The sequence below is a fragment of the Pterocles gutturalis genome, unplaced genomic scaffold, assembly GCF_000699245.1.
Source record: "Pterocles gutturalis isolate BGI_N339 unplaced genomic scaffold, ASM69924v1 scaffold7146, whole genome shotgun sequence".
Taxonomy (NCBI): domain Eukaryota; kingdom Metazoa; phylum Chordata; class Aves; order Pterocliformes; family Pteroclidae; genus Pterocles; species Pterocles gutturalis.
Window position 1 is genome coordinate 34,014 of NW_010102905.1, and position 13,311 is coordinate 47,324.

The following is a 13,311-nucleotide window of genomic DNA, read 5'->3' on the forward strand; positions in this document are numbered from 1 at the left end:
CTCACACCGCTGTCGCTCACGCTGCTCCTCCCTCTGCCTTACCTCTGTCCATTTACATGCTAGCACTTGCAGAGAAATAAAATACTTTGAACTCTAAGACAAAACATCAACCTACACAGTTGGCAAACAGAATCAAACATTAAGGAAATTTCTGTTAACTTGACCTATATCTCACTTTTATCACAAAGTATTTAAGACTGTTAAAACTATGTAGCTGCTTGACTGCATATCACACCTTGCAATAAAGATGCAGTTTACACAGGCAGTTGTATGTAAATGGAAAGAGTCCAAATAAATTACTTTTATCTAGAAAATCAGTCAAGAAGTTTGTATGACAAAACAGAAGTCACGCATCCCACACAGGAAGAGGCTGTGTTGCTTATCTGCAGGTCCTGTGCTCACCTCTGAGCCAAAATACCAACCGTGACCCTCCGACAGCCACATCCTTGGGTCTTTCCAGGTACTGGACTCTGATAAATACAGCAGTAAACGTTTCTGGTCTTTGTCCCTATCTCCTCACACAGTCCTAAGCTGTCTTTTTGCACAGGAGAGGAGGTTCGTGACCTGGATGACAGCGAGAACCTCGTCAAGATTATTCCTTTGGACAGGCTTTTGTGGGCTGGTGAGTTCCTGTTTTGCTGCCTGTGTGGTGTGAAGGAGTATAGAGGCTTCATCTTTTTCCTCTGATTTTTCACAGGCCAGGAGTAACCCTTTAATCAAAGTTATTATGGGATAGCTCAGATCCTCCCCTCCTATGAGTAGTTGTTAGAAAATAAAAATTTCAGCCAACTAAATCTTGAAACTAGATTGTACTAGATTATGATGAACGTTACCTGCTGTTTGTCATAGATCTGAGTCATAGCTAGAGTTCATACCTCAAAAATTGAATGCCTTTTGCTTTTGGATGTGTTCATATATACTGATTTCAGTAAAAATAAGTACCTAGTATATCCTTTGCTATTAGCTTGTTTCCATTAGGTGAGTGGATAGCAAGTTTGACAGACTGGATTTCAGATTTCAAAAACTGATTTTCATAAATACGATACAGAGTCCCAGCTTTTGCAGGGCTACTGGCAACCACAGAATCAGAGGTCTTGGGTGCAAAGCAGATATAAGCCAATATCTAAACCACCCCTCACCGACTTAAAATTGATTTATTGAGGATTTTTTTAGCTATGCTTCTCTAGTCTAATTTAAGAGAATCAAAACTGATTTTTGATACAGTGATTAAAACCCACTGAAATTAATGCATCCAGGGAACATACATAGCAGGTCTGATCCCAGTGCCAGTGATTTTAAATGTGAGTGGATTGGGTCCTTCTGCACATTGCTGTAATATGTATTGTACAAGAAACTTGCAGTATATAGATGGCAAAATGGATCCTGTATATGAATATTTGCAGTTCTCCAGGGGCTTGCTCACATTCTTACTAAAACAGAGTAGAACTGGGCTCAGCAAGAGGGGAGTACACCGGCTGACACAACGACCCTTCTGGGAGAATAAAAGGCTACTTACCGAAGTGAGAATGGCAGAGTGAGCGCTCTCCAGTTAACTCCTGTATTCCCAGTTAAGGCTAAATATAGGCAGTATGAAAATACTGCTTCTGAAAGCAATAGTAGTGGGGGAATATAAACCTGTGCTGTGAGTTTTATGCCGTAATCTTGTCATGTTTCAGTCTGAAATTAAAAAGTCAGCAGGAGAGAGAGATTCTACCTTTAAAAATTTGTTGGGAAGACAGACACTGTATTGCAGTGGGAATGCTGCCAAATTGATGACAGTCATTTGAAGAACGGGGCGGGGAGAAAATGCATTTTATGGCTCCAGAGTATCCATATGTAGTGCAAGGAAACAGATAAGCTTAGAGGGAATGATATTCCTTTTTTGTATTCTTCCTCCTGTTATTTATATAAACTTGAAGGAAGAGTCTTAAAACAGACAATGTCACCAGATAAATAGAGCACTGCTCTGTAATATGACTGCACAGGGAAATTAGCCCTTGTTCTCCTACAAGTGGGCACAGTGTTTCAAGTAAAAAGACCTGTTTGCACACTCAAGTCAAAGACGGGCTGCACATACACGCCAGCATACATACACTTATGCTTGTGACATTTTTATCTAAAGAAAGTAAAGAACCAGCCACTATTGTTTCCATGTGATGTTTCTTTGAAGGAGACTTGTTAACGGCTGTCTCCAGATTACAGCCCCTTGATTCAGGCTCCAGGTTCTACTGAAGTTCTTTATAAAACACTTATCCCATAGACAGGCTTCATTATGTTGTATAAATTCTATAAGATACAGATTGCCAGCTCAATAGAGCTGCACATATACAGCTTTGGAAAAGAGTTTAGCATAACAAGGGACACCAGGATACAAAATGAACATTTCTTTAGACTCAGCAAACTCAGCAGTTTATATTTCCATGGAGGAAAGCAGGAAAGCGCTTAAACGCTCTACACATTTCCACGTGTGGGAATAATTTAGGATTTTTATTAAATCCCAGCTTTGGGGCAGTTTTTCTTAATTTGTATAACCATTTGAGATTCACCACACCTTGTCCAATTAGAAAAGGGACCCACAACAGTCATTTGCTATATGACAAGTTTACAAAGTACTCCCCAAGAAAATTATGGTCAGTTCACTCATCAAAAGCACCCAAAGATGAAGCCTAAGTGTGTGAGACCTTCCCTGGTAAAATGCCTGACAGCTAACAACCCACATTAAAAAAATTCCACAACACTTCCAAGAATACAGATCCATTGAATGCAGGATCCTTTTTTTCCCAGGCTTCCTTAACACATCAAAACATGTTTTCCATTACTATTTATAAACTCAGTTACATTGCATTCCTAGCTTAAACTTCCATATTATTTAGCAAACTAACTCAGCAAGCCAGTTGGTTTCCGCAGTAAACGTGATTGACTATAAATATATATACAACATGCTCTTCAGATTTATTACTTATAATAAATCTGTCCCATTGAGTTAGATAATTTACTGTGCTGGAACAGTTTACCTTTTAAAATATAACTTAATATGGTTAATAAAGCTTACTTGACCCTTTTAAAATAAATAAGAGTTTGCATTGAATTTTTTTGCTTCAGATTCTGTTTCTTCGCTTTGTTTTTCCTTATAGTTCAATGTTTTTCTTTGTAAATCTTAAAGAAACTTTACATTCGTAATGCAGTTAAGTGGACTGCCAAAACTCAGATTGTCATAGCATGTTGTGTTACAGCCATTTGACTCCCAACATTCATAATTGCTGGAGAAGTGCCTGAACAAGGCAGAGAGCATGTAACTTCAGAAAAGCAAGAAAAAACCTAAAAAGTTTAAAAAAATCAAAACAAACTTTCACCACATATCAATGTATCTTTTCTTCTCCCGAGCTTTGTTAAATGTACATTTTCACAATGTTTTAGAAATCATTCTAAGACCTTAAATGTTAATTTTAAAAGAAACAAAACATATTATACACATTTTAGACTGCAGACTTTAGAAAGTTAATTAAACTCTACTATCCGCTTGCTTCAGAAGGTAGGCTCTGAAGACAGCTGTCCAGGAGTCTTTCTACATCTCATAAAGTAGTTACAGCAGTGTGTTAAAAAAAAAAAAATTATAAAGTACCTGTCTTTCGGATGGGTTTGAAGCGCTTCCCTTGGAGTTATCCAAGCTGGAGTAACCTTCACCCACATTTACTGCAGAGTCTCGGGAACTCAGCCTGTGGGCAACTCAGCATCTTGGTGAGGTTTTTGTACACCAGTCCCCCTCACATGGTCTGATTTCCAGATAATCTGCTGCCAAAGAGCTCTTTAAGAATTTTTGCGTCACTTTAGTCAAATAAACTTTATGTTTCACCAGGGCTGCAGCTCAGTTTTCCTCCTAGAGGTGGGTGGCTGCGTTTGTCAGTTCTGATCAGTTCAGAAGAGCAGGATCCAATGAAGGCAGAGGGAGACGCAGGGAAGCTTTCCTGGTACGGGATAGTTTTGCTGGCTGTCATTACAGCTATAAATAACAGGGTCTAGAGGGAGTCAGTAAGTACAAGTTTGCAGGTGGGTCTGTAGATCACAAAAAGATAGAAGGACTGGTCACAATAAAAGGGTTTAGAAAGAATAATTTCTATAGCTGAATGATTACATTATCTTAATAAAGAAATAAGATTTAGGTTTTTTTTAAAGCGTTAAGCACAAATTCTTAAAAGTGTTTGGCTGCTTCAGTAATCTCAACAAGTGATTTCCTTTCTTCCTACTACTCCTCAAAATACTTCCCTCAACCTCTGACACATGCTTTTTTTCTCCAGGTTTTCACCTAGGACTTCTTCATTCCTAGACTTTACAATTTGTTTGTAAAATTCATAAATCACAGGTCAACGAAATAGCGACACAGTTTAGGTGGTGGATTTGTAAAAAAAAAAAAAAAAAAAAAAGTGGAAAACCAGAACGGGGCCAAATAAGAATAGCTAATTGCTAGAGCAACAGCGGTTTTGCTGTAAGCGGTTGCCAGTTTTCAGAGACTTGTTCCAAACAATTGAAAAGAAAACAAACTCTGAAAACTGAAAAGCATAGGGATATAATTAGCACTTTCCTGTCTTCTGGTCCCTTAATGATAGCAGCAGTCCGTCAGCAGCGTGTCATTTGCACCATCTCAAGGATAGGTCAGGTATTGCAATTGCCAACATTAAGGAGACTTGTATTAAAATACTTTTCTCTTTCCCATTAATTCTTGTGGGCAGTATATTAAAAATGTTTTATCAAGTTAAGCTTGTTGCCTTCAGTTCTATTAGAGAGTCATTGTTCTTTCAGTGAAAACAGCAATATCTAACTTGTCTTCCCTCCCTCATGCTGAGTTCCTCTCCTGGACTCTTTTTGCCAAAATAAACAGTTTTGGTCATGTTAATCTCTGCTTAGCTGCAGACAGGAAAAAACCCCCAAGGTAGTGTCCTGCATATGATAATCATTCACAGCCTTCCCCCTGTCTTGTCCCAGTCTGAAAGGTGTGCAAGGACAGATACAATCGTGCCTCACTCTCTAAACCTTTACAAAGGTGGGAGTACAATGTTTGAACACACAAGTACCCACCTGCGGATTAGACCCCGTGCTGCGGGCAGCAGGCTTTTCTCTCCTGGGAGGACGGACAGTACGAGGAACCTTCTCCTGCCCTTTCAGACTGATTTCCAGCTCCCCACTGCTGAGAGACTGGAACGGATTTTCCAATCTCACGTCTTCTACCCTCTCACAAGAAATAAATTCTCTCTACTTTGGGTCCCTCTGCTCTTTACATAATTACATGGGTTTTTTAAAAGTTTTAGCGACATCATGACCTTTGTCTGAGGTTTTTCCCCATCTTAGCCTCTGCTTAGAGCAGGTTAACAAGCTGTGAAACACTATTGCATACCGTTAGCGTGGTCAACATTTGCAGTTAAATTGCTTTCATCTGCTCACATCAGTGGCACCCAATGTCAGTGTTTAGTTATTTTTGTAGGGCATACAAAGCTGTAATGTGAAAAGCAGCATATTGAGAACATAAAACCACCTTTCATGACTTACCCTGGCCTTTTTGTTCCATTGATTTTTTTTTTTTTTTCATTAATGTCTTATGCAGCAGCATGGTTTTTTACTTCTTGCCAAACAGTCTGGAGCCTTTGGGGCATAATATAAACAACAGACTTCAGGCAGAACCCTCAACTTCATGTCACTTATCTACCCCATATGTGAAAAACTTTCTGGTCCTGCACAGAGTGAGTTCTGGAATTTCATTAAATCTTCTGTGCATTGGTGGGCAAAGTCCTAATGATTTAGGGAAAGTATGAAAAAACAAGAGGAAGAAAATGGACTTTACACAAGATGTCATTTCAGACACTTCCCCAGTTCTCCACAGCTAAAGCAGCTGTAGATTCCAGTTACCAATGCCAGCACAAGAATGGGAAGCATCCGTCAAATTACCTAATAACAGGAGTACCAGCTGCACTAAGAAGAGATTAATAATAATTCTGCAAGCATGTCTCTGATTCACTGCCAATAAGAGGATAAGAAATCTTCCAAATAACGCAAAACAAACAAATCCTAAAATATTTATTTGTTCCCATCTTTTGCTTAGTTAGGAATCAGACTACATTTAGAAGCTATTAAGATTGGCTTCGGGATAAAAGAAATTCTGATTGTCCTCCCCTGCTATTTTCTAAGCTGGCTGTGCTGGGATATACATCTGGGAGTTGGATGGGGTTTGGAGAGGTTTTGCTATTTCCACTACAACTCTTTTGAGAGAGCATTTGGGTGGAGAAATCTGAGAACCTGCAATCTGCTACTACGCATAACCTCTCCTCCTGCCTCTTCCTTTTCTTAGTTAGGAGTAGTTATTTTCTGACTTCTGATTGAATCTAAGATCCTCCACTTTTAGAATATTATCTGTCAATATTTTCCACCTGTCAGAGGAACTGTCCGTGAGTTACATGGTGTTGTTGACAAACTGGCAAACTATCTGTTAATTGGCTGGTTCCTCAACAATCCAAAAGTCTTCTTAAGGATTTGCAAAGGATATAAACTGAAGGAATAGGGAGCACTGAAGGAGAGGGGATTAACTAGTTTTGTGGTTTTTTTTATTCTGACCTAAACCTTTTTATCAGTTGTATGTTAATTTTGTAATCTGGGTTTATAGTTCATAAGGCATAGCACCTTCTTTGCTGAGAGACTAAACCTGTAGCAAGCTAGGCTTATTCCCACATTATTCCCATTCTGTCAGTTACAGAGAGTTTAATTTTTGATCATCTCTGAACCATTCCCTGCTGACAGGAGTTCAGTAGTCTGTTCCTCGTTTACATGCCCCCACACTACCCTGCGAGAGAGGTGCTCAGCAGGATCTGCCAGTTCATTCTGTCATCTCCGGGCTGGGCTCTGACTTCCATACACCTGAGACTGAGGGTCTGGATCCAGCCATGCCTCGTGCTGTGCAAGACGCTGAGAACTTCCTCGGCCTCCGTACAGAGCATATGGCCTCTCCATCAGCTGCTCAACTGTCTTGATTCTTAATCCCCCAGTTGAGGGCTGCAGATCACATTAGGGATTTTTCCTTCAGGGCAAAAGTGATCCAGTAAACATCATTTCAAGAGGAGCTGTAATGGGAAATCATTTTATACATGCTGATTTTATTTCAAACTACTGTTTAAAGACAAGCCCACTGGCCCTAAGACACGATGGTCTGATTTACGGGTAACAAAGACAGCTACTTTGGAAGAGGACGCAGCTGTTGAGTCTCACCAAAGGCACAGGACTGGTTGTCATGGGCTGTTATCACACAGGTAGCAAAACAGAGAATATCCTACCCAGTATTGTGCCAGCCTTGAATCAGAGAGTGTCATTAGCATGAACCTTAGAACAGTTTGTCCAGCTGCCCTTAGAGTCCTCAAAGTAGAAGAAATATAGCCCTTGCTTTGACGTATGCATTTCCGCTCCTCTTCTCCATTCCTTCTTAAAAAGAACTTATAAAATGGCTGGGCATAAAGGCAAAACTGTTTCTGCCAGATTGGCTTAGTTTCCTTTAATGTGTTTTAACCATGTGGATTTTCTCTGCTTATTTGAAGGAAAGGAAAAACACATACTATTGTATAAGCTGTACAGGGAAATATCTGGGCAAGAGCTGCAGAGATAAGCACATGCTGGACAATACTTTTAAATACTCAAATTAACAAAAACTGGCTTGGAAACTGTTTTTAATTTGTCAAACTCAATCCTCATCAGTACTGCCATGGGCAACAAAAATGTTAGCCAGTTGAACTCCAGAGAGAAAGTTAATTCTCTTTGGCTGCTATCTCCCTCTCATAGATAGCATAAAGAAAAATAGAACTGGTGTAATATCATAAGCAGAAAGATTTTGGAAGACTAAAATACTGACCTTTTGGAAGAAAAAAAGCCCCCAAAACAACACATGCATTAGTCATAATCAAAATATTGTGCATAATAGAGCTTCCCAAGAGATTTGGCTTTGTTTCAGAGCCACCAGGGTTCAGCACCAAGTACAAGACTGTTTACACTCCTTGATGCAAGTGCAACAGCATGAGGTAGAAATCGTGCATCACAGACCCCTAAAGTCGAAGGGGACCTCAAAAGGTCATCTTTGCCAAAAGAAGGGTCAGCTCCACCAATGCCATTTCTGACACGTTCTTCTGTAACCTGTTCTTAAAGATCTCTAGCAACAGAGGCACCACACATCCTCAGGCAATCTAATCCAGTGCTTCACAATTTTTATCACCAGAAAGCTTTTCCCAATCTCACTAGATCTCACTGCAGTTGAAGCCCATGACTTTTTGATCAATTTATCATGAGCAGCAGGAACAACATTCCCTTCTGTAAAACATCAATTTAAAGGACACCATAACTCCCCTTTTTCTCTGACTAAACACTTTTTTTCAGCCTTTTACTAGTCACAGTTCCAAGTCCTCTGACCATTCTTACCCCTCTTTTCTACACTCCAGTCTGCATCTTCCCTGAGGTGCAGCGCTGTGAACTAAATGCTGCACTCCAGCTCACTCCAACAGTCTTGCACAGAGCTGGGTAGCTTTATGTGTATTGGAGGCTATTTCTCTGTTTATACACCCCAACATTACATTACTTTTTTCTACAACTATGTGACTGACCATGACATTTTTGTAATTTTTCTTTCCACATCACTCATAGTTCACGCTGGTTCTGCACACTGTTGGCATATCCCGTGACTCCTGGCTAGGCGCTGCTCCTTATACAATACACTTTTGCATGTGTTGAGAGAGATCACATTCTGATGAATATCAGAAATGGTGGCAAAATATTGGACAACCTGATAATTAAATATGTTTGACAAATCAACCGTTCAACAATATCCTCTTAATTAAAAGGTACACCCAAACTTCCACAAAGATAACTGCACATGAGGCACGCTTCTGCCAGTCAGCACTGCAAAAAGCAGGAAAAGTCATCTACTTGTTCCAAGCCACAGAGAGAGATCTGAGCATTGAACTTGGAGTCTTCTAGATTAAGAAAAATCTACTGGGAGGGTATAGCTTTGTTATTGCTAGTGACCATTGCTACTAGAAAAGGCAAGCTGAGAGCAACAGCCATTTCCTCCTGTACCCTCATAGGTCTCGAGATGACAGAAAACCTTTTGACACAAGCCCAGGATAACATGAGCTTACTTCTACCAGAAGGGAATCAAGTGCTAGTATCACATTCTGTCCATCTCTAGAACAGCTTTGCTACCTTTGCAGAAAGTACCACAAAAAAGCACAGACTCTTAAAACACATCATTGAAGGACAGTAACAATAACTACCTGCTGCTGTTCCACTCCAATTCCTTTTATCTAGCCAGCACTCCTGCCCACTTCAGGAAATGTTAACCACAGCAGGTTGAGCCATCTTGGATGACTCCTGGACAAAACCTAATCTGTATTTAGTTTAGCAGGCAACACACAGACATGATTCAGCTTGGCATGTTTAATATATGTACGTACATACACCAACACATTTGTATAGCTAGCATAGATACACTTCATAGTAACTTTCTACCTCTGTAGTCCAAATGGAAAAAAAGTCAAACCAAATTGTAGAGTACCGTGGCCATATAAAACATCCTTTTTTTCGCCTGCACTTGACTTAAGCAACATCTGTTACCTGTGGTAGCTGGCAGTTGTGTTTCACGATCCTCACTTACCCTCCTATTTGCCTATGACTAAACCCCCTACAGAACAGGAAAATTGGCAGGGTACACACAACAACAGCATGCCATTCCGGCACAATTTAAACCGAAGGATTAGTACTGTGCTCATCACCAAACTATTTGAGTGCCTGTAGTGCATGAGATAGTTTGTGTTTATCTTTGTTCAGTGAGAGGAGCATCTTTGACTACTGCAGACATAAAGCAGCATGTTTTCCTGATATGTTCACACTCCAGCTCAGATTTGTTTGTATGTCACCAATATCTTTCCATTTCATTAGTTACATGAGGCTCATTAAAAAAAAAAAAAGAGCTGTACCAGTCACTTTAGAAACTGTTTATTCAAAAGCTTCATAGCACCATCTTGTTTTTTAAAACATCCAAATAAAATGCAGCAATTAAAATGTTGAGTTTTTTCTGTTGAGCATGACACTAACTCCACCTGTGAACTTATTTATGGTTGTTCTTGCTAATATAACTGAAAAATAGCGCTCCTGTGCACACAGACATAGCACTGGGCCTTGGTATGGGTTATCCAGTCCTAGCTCAATAACGGAGGAATAAAACCAAGCAAAACTGGAAACCTCAAGGAAACAGTTCCCCACACCAGTTCTGCTGGAAAAGAAAATTTTCTAAAGGTAATTTTTAGCAGTTTCAATTCTTATGTCCTCTCCAAAGCTTCAGCAAAACTAAAACCATAAATATATAAAATATTTTGGGCATTCTTTTATGGTACAATTCAGACCATAAATGGTTAATAAGTATTTTGATGTATTTGTTCTAACTATCACCTAGCTCTTAATTCTAAAGGGCCTTTTTTATGCCACTAGTTAATTCTACTGAGTCACTGCAGTGATTTTTATTACAAATTTAAGGTAAAATCAAAATGCCACTGAGAGCACTTAATACATTTTCATTACGAGTTTTTTTTCTTTTCCATTTTTAGTTTTGCAGAGTAGCTTGTCTGAGAGCTTTATTCAGCCAAGTCAGTAAAGCGCTATTTCCCAGAGATCCTTAACTTACATTTCAAGAATATGGACCATGCTGAGCGCTTGGTCACGTTATCATTTGGCTATGGCTTCCGACCACTGGAATTCTCTATTGCATCTACTTCTGGTTGACCATTAAGAGGCAAATATTCTGTAGTTCACTTGGCTAAAGCCCCCATAGGGTCCCAAGCTGGCAAAACAATTGGTTCCTGCTCCATCACTGCCAAGATGTCGTCTGGTACATGCTTCTTATCCACCACAACTTCATACACGTACTCAGAAAACCAGTCATCAGTCATGATGAGGTAACCTGGAGATGAGAACAGTTCATTACAACAGAGAACCACCACCAGTACAGCAAAGCAGTCACATTTAGAGGTTTCACCTATGAATGAAGTATTACAAACAGGACAGTCACACCTTGTATTTCTCAATACAAAGAAAAAACCACAAAGAAATTAACATAAAGGCTAACCCAATGTACTTCATGTGCACTGAAAGACCAAGCAAGAACTAGAAAAAAGAAAAGCTAGAAAAAAGAAGACCCAAAATATTCATTTATGCTTCCTCTGTGCAATGTGAATACTCAAGTAACTTACAATGCCTAAAAAAACCTTAGAGAGAATGTAAAATTATCTGAGTATCTGGCTTTAGAATTTTGCAGCGTTTTTGGTAAGAAAGGGGAACTTTTCCAGGTGAACATCCAAACCATCTTTGGCTCAAGAAAACTTTGCTGGCTTAGTTCTTGCAGGAAGGGAAGGAAGCCATTTGCTTTCCTCAAATCTAAAGCCATCTAAATCACACTTTGGCGGAACTAAATCTTAGTTTTCTCCCTAAATACAATTCTTACTGAGAATTTCACTGAAAAGCCTTTGAACTGTAAGAAAGTGTCACATTCAGACTATCACCAGTTTCAGCAGAAAGCTACCATTGAAAACAAACTGCTGAAGGTGAACTGAAAATAAGAGTGGCTGGGAGAAAGAAAGCATTTAGAAGACAGATGAGAAGGCTTCATGTAATAAAGTTCCTCATGTCCTTATACAGTATCATCACACAATCAAATGAAACAAGAAAATGTCCAAAGAATATGGACAATAAATGCATCTATCTACACCATCTTGTTTCTAAAGCAAGAGATCAGATAACTCCCATAAATTAAAAACCCTATCAATTGTAATCCGAGCTAGAAGCCATTTTGGAAACACTGCCAAAGGGAGCTGCCTTGATTATTCTCTCTTCAGGATATGAATTCTTGGGACACACAAAAACCTCTCACTCCCAAGAGCCAACAAGTAATTGCACCCTGAGGGGATAATGAACTCTGCTTCTGACATCCTGTATCTCAGAGCTTGACAGCGCTGATTAGGATCGCAGTGTCTGCACAAGAAGGAAACGTCAAGCAGAACTTCAGAACATGCAAATAAGTCAGGTCGCTCTGTGAGAAGGCCTGTGCCTGGAGTCACAATGAAAGCCGTTATCAATTTCTTCATTAAAAGGAGACACATACTTTATACGCAGCAATACCTACACCTCAGAACCTGCCTAGGGCAACCCTGAGCTCTGCACTCCATCCAGGTCACGGGCAGAAGTGGAAAAGGGAAAGTTTATTGCATTTCTGTCAGGGTACACCATGGAGTTCTACCCCAGGCAGTTCATCTATTGCTTCCACTCCAACCATGGGTATGTTAAGGCCAGAATACAGGAAAGAACTGGGAACAGCAGCATCTTGTTGGGGCAGAACATAGCACCCAACTACAAAAGCGTACTCCCTCTGTGTACGAGGCTGGTCCACCTCTAACTGACCCAAAGGAAAACCTGAACATGCAGCATTTTAAAACTGACAAGCGGCTGGCCAGGGAGAGGTCAGTCAAGGATGACTGGCCTGGGAGTTATTGCATAACCTAGGATCTGGGCTTCCGAAAATAAAGCCCTTGAAAGTTCCCAAAGGGCCTCACACGCTTTGTGCTTATGCTGTACCCCCTCCCAGCAAGAACAAACCCACAGAGCCTTTCTGCATAGTGTGCTTATGGGATATATACACGCACATGAATAAAGACAAAGTGTCTACAGTTAAATTCTTAAAACAGCTTCATGCAGACAAGTAAGTTTAAAAAAGTCTAAAGGGAGCCGACTTCTAGCCAGAGATGTATCACAAGAAAGTTCATGCCAAAACAAACAGATGGACCCCTATCAAATGGATGTGATAATGTGATTTATAGTGTTCACCTCTTGCTTGCTTTTAAAAAGAGATATCCGACGGGATAAGCTGGGTTCAAAGTTAGGTAATAATGTCCTGTCTCCAGAACAAAAGAGTAAGCAGAGTAATTAAACTTGCCCGTATAGATGACAGTGCCAGTAAAACACAGAAAGGAAATATTTGACTGGGAAGTGACATTTTTACCCCAGAAAACAAGCAATGTTTGTCAGCAGCTGTGTTCATTCCTGAGGAAAAACAGGATTCCAAGAAACACTTTTACAATAGATACGAATGGAATTACTAAGTATTTAGAAGAGGCAACACCAGGCTCTTCGCAGGGCTTTCCTTTCTCCAGGACAAGCACTACCACAATTCAGTTCCGCCCACTCTGGAGTGTGAGCATATAAACACCTTCATCCCATGATACCCAAACCAGGAGTCACACTCTT

General features: G+C 40.0%; 1 protein-coding gene across 1 annotated transcript in view; it reads right to left on the reverse strand.

Moving 5' to 3' along the window:
* Nucleotides 1–10,587: 10,587 nt before the first annotated feature.
* Nucleotides 10,588–13,311, reverse strand: part of BLMH (bleomycin hydrolase) — a gene marked incomplete at its 5' end in the record, with an annotated part of 18,471 nt that continues 15,747 nt past the window's right edge. The window contains one exon of the mRNA XM_010086474.1: nt 10,588–10,975. Within this exon, the coding sequence (XP_010084776.1) occupies nt 10,824–10,975 (152 nt within the window). The remainder of the gene's footprint in view (nt 10,976–13,311) is intronic.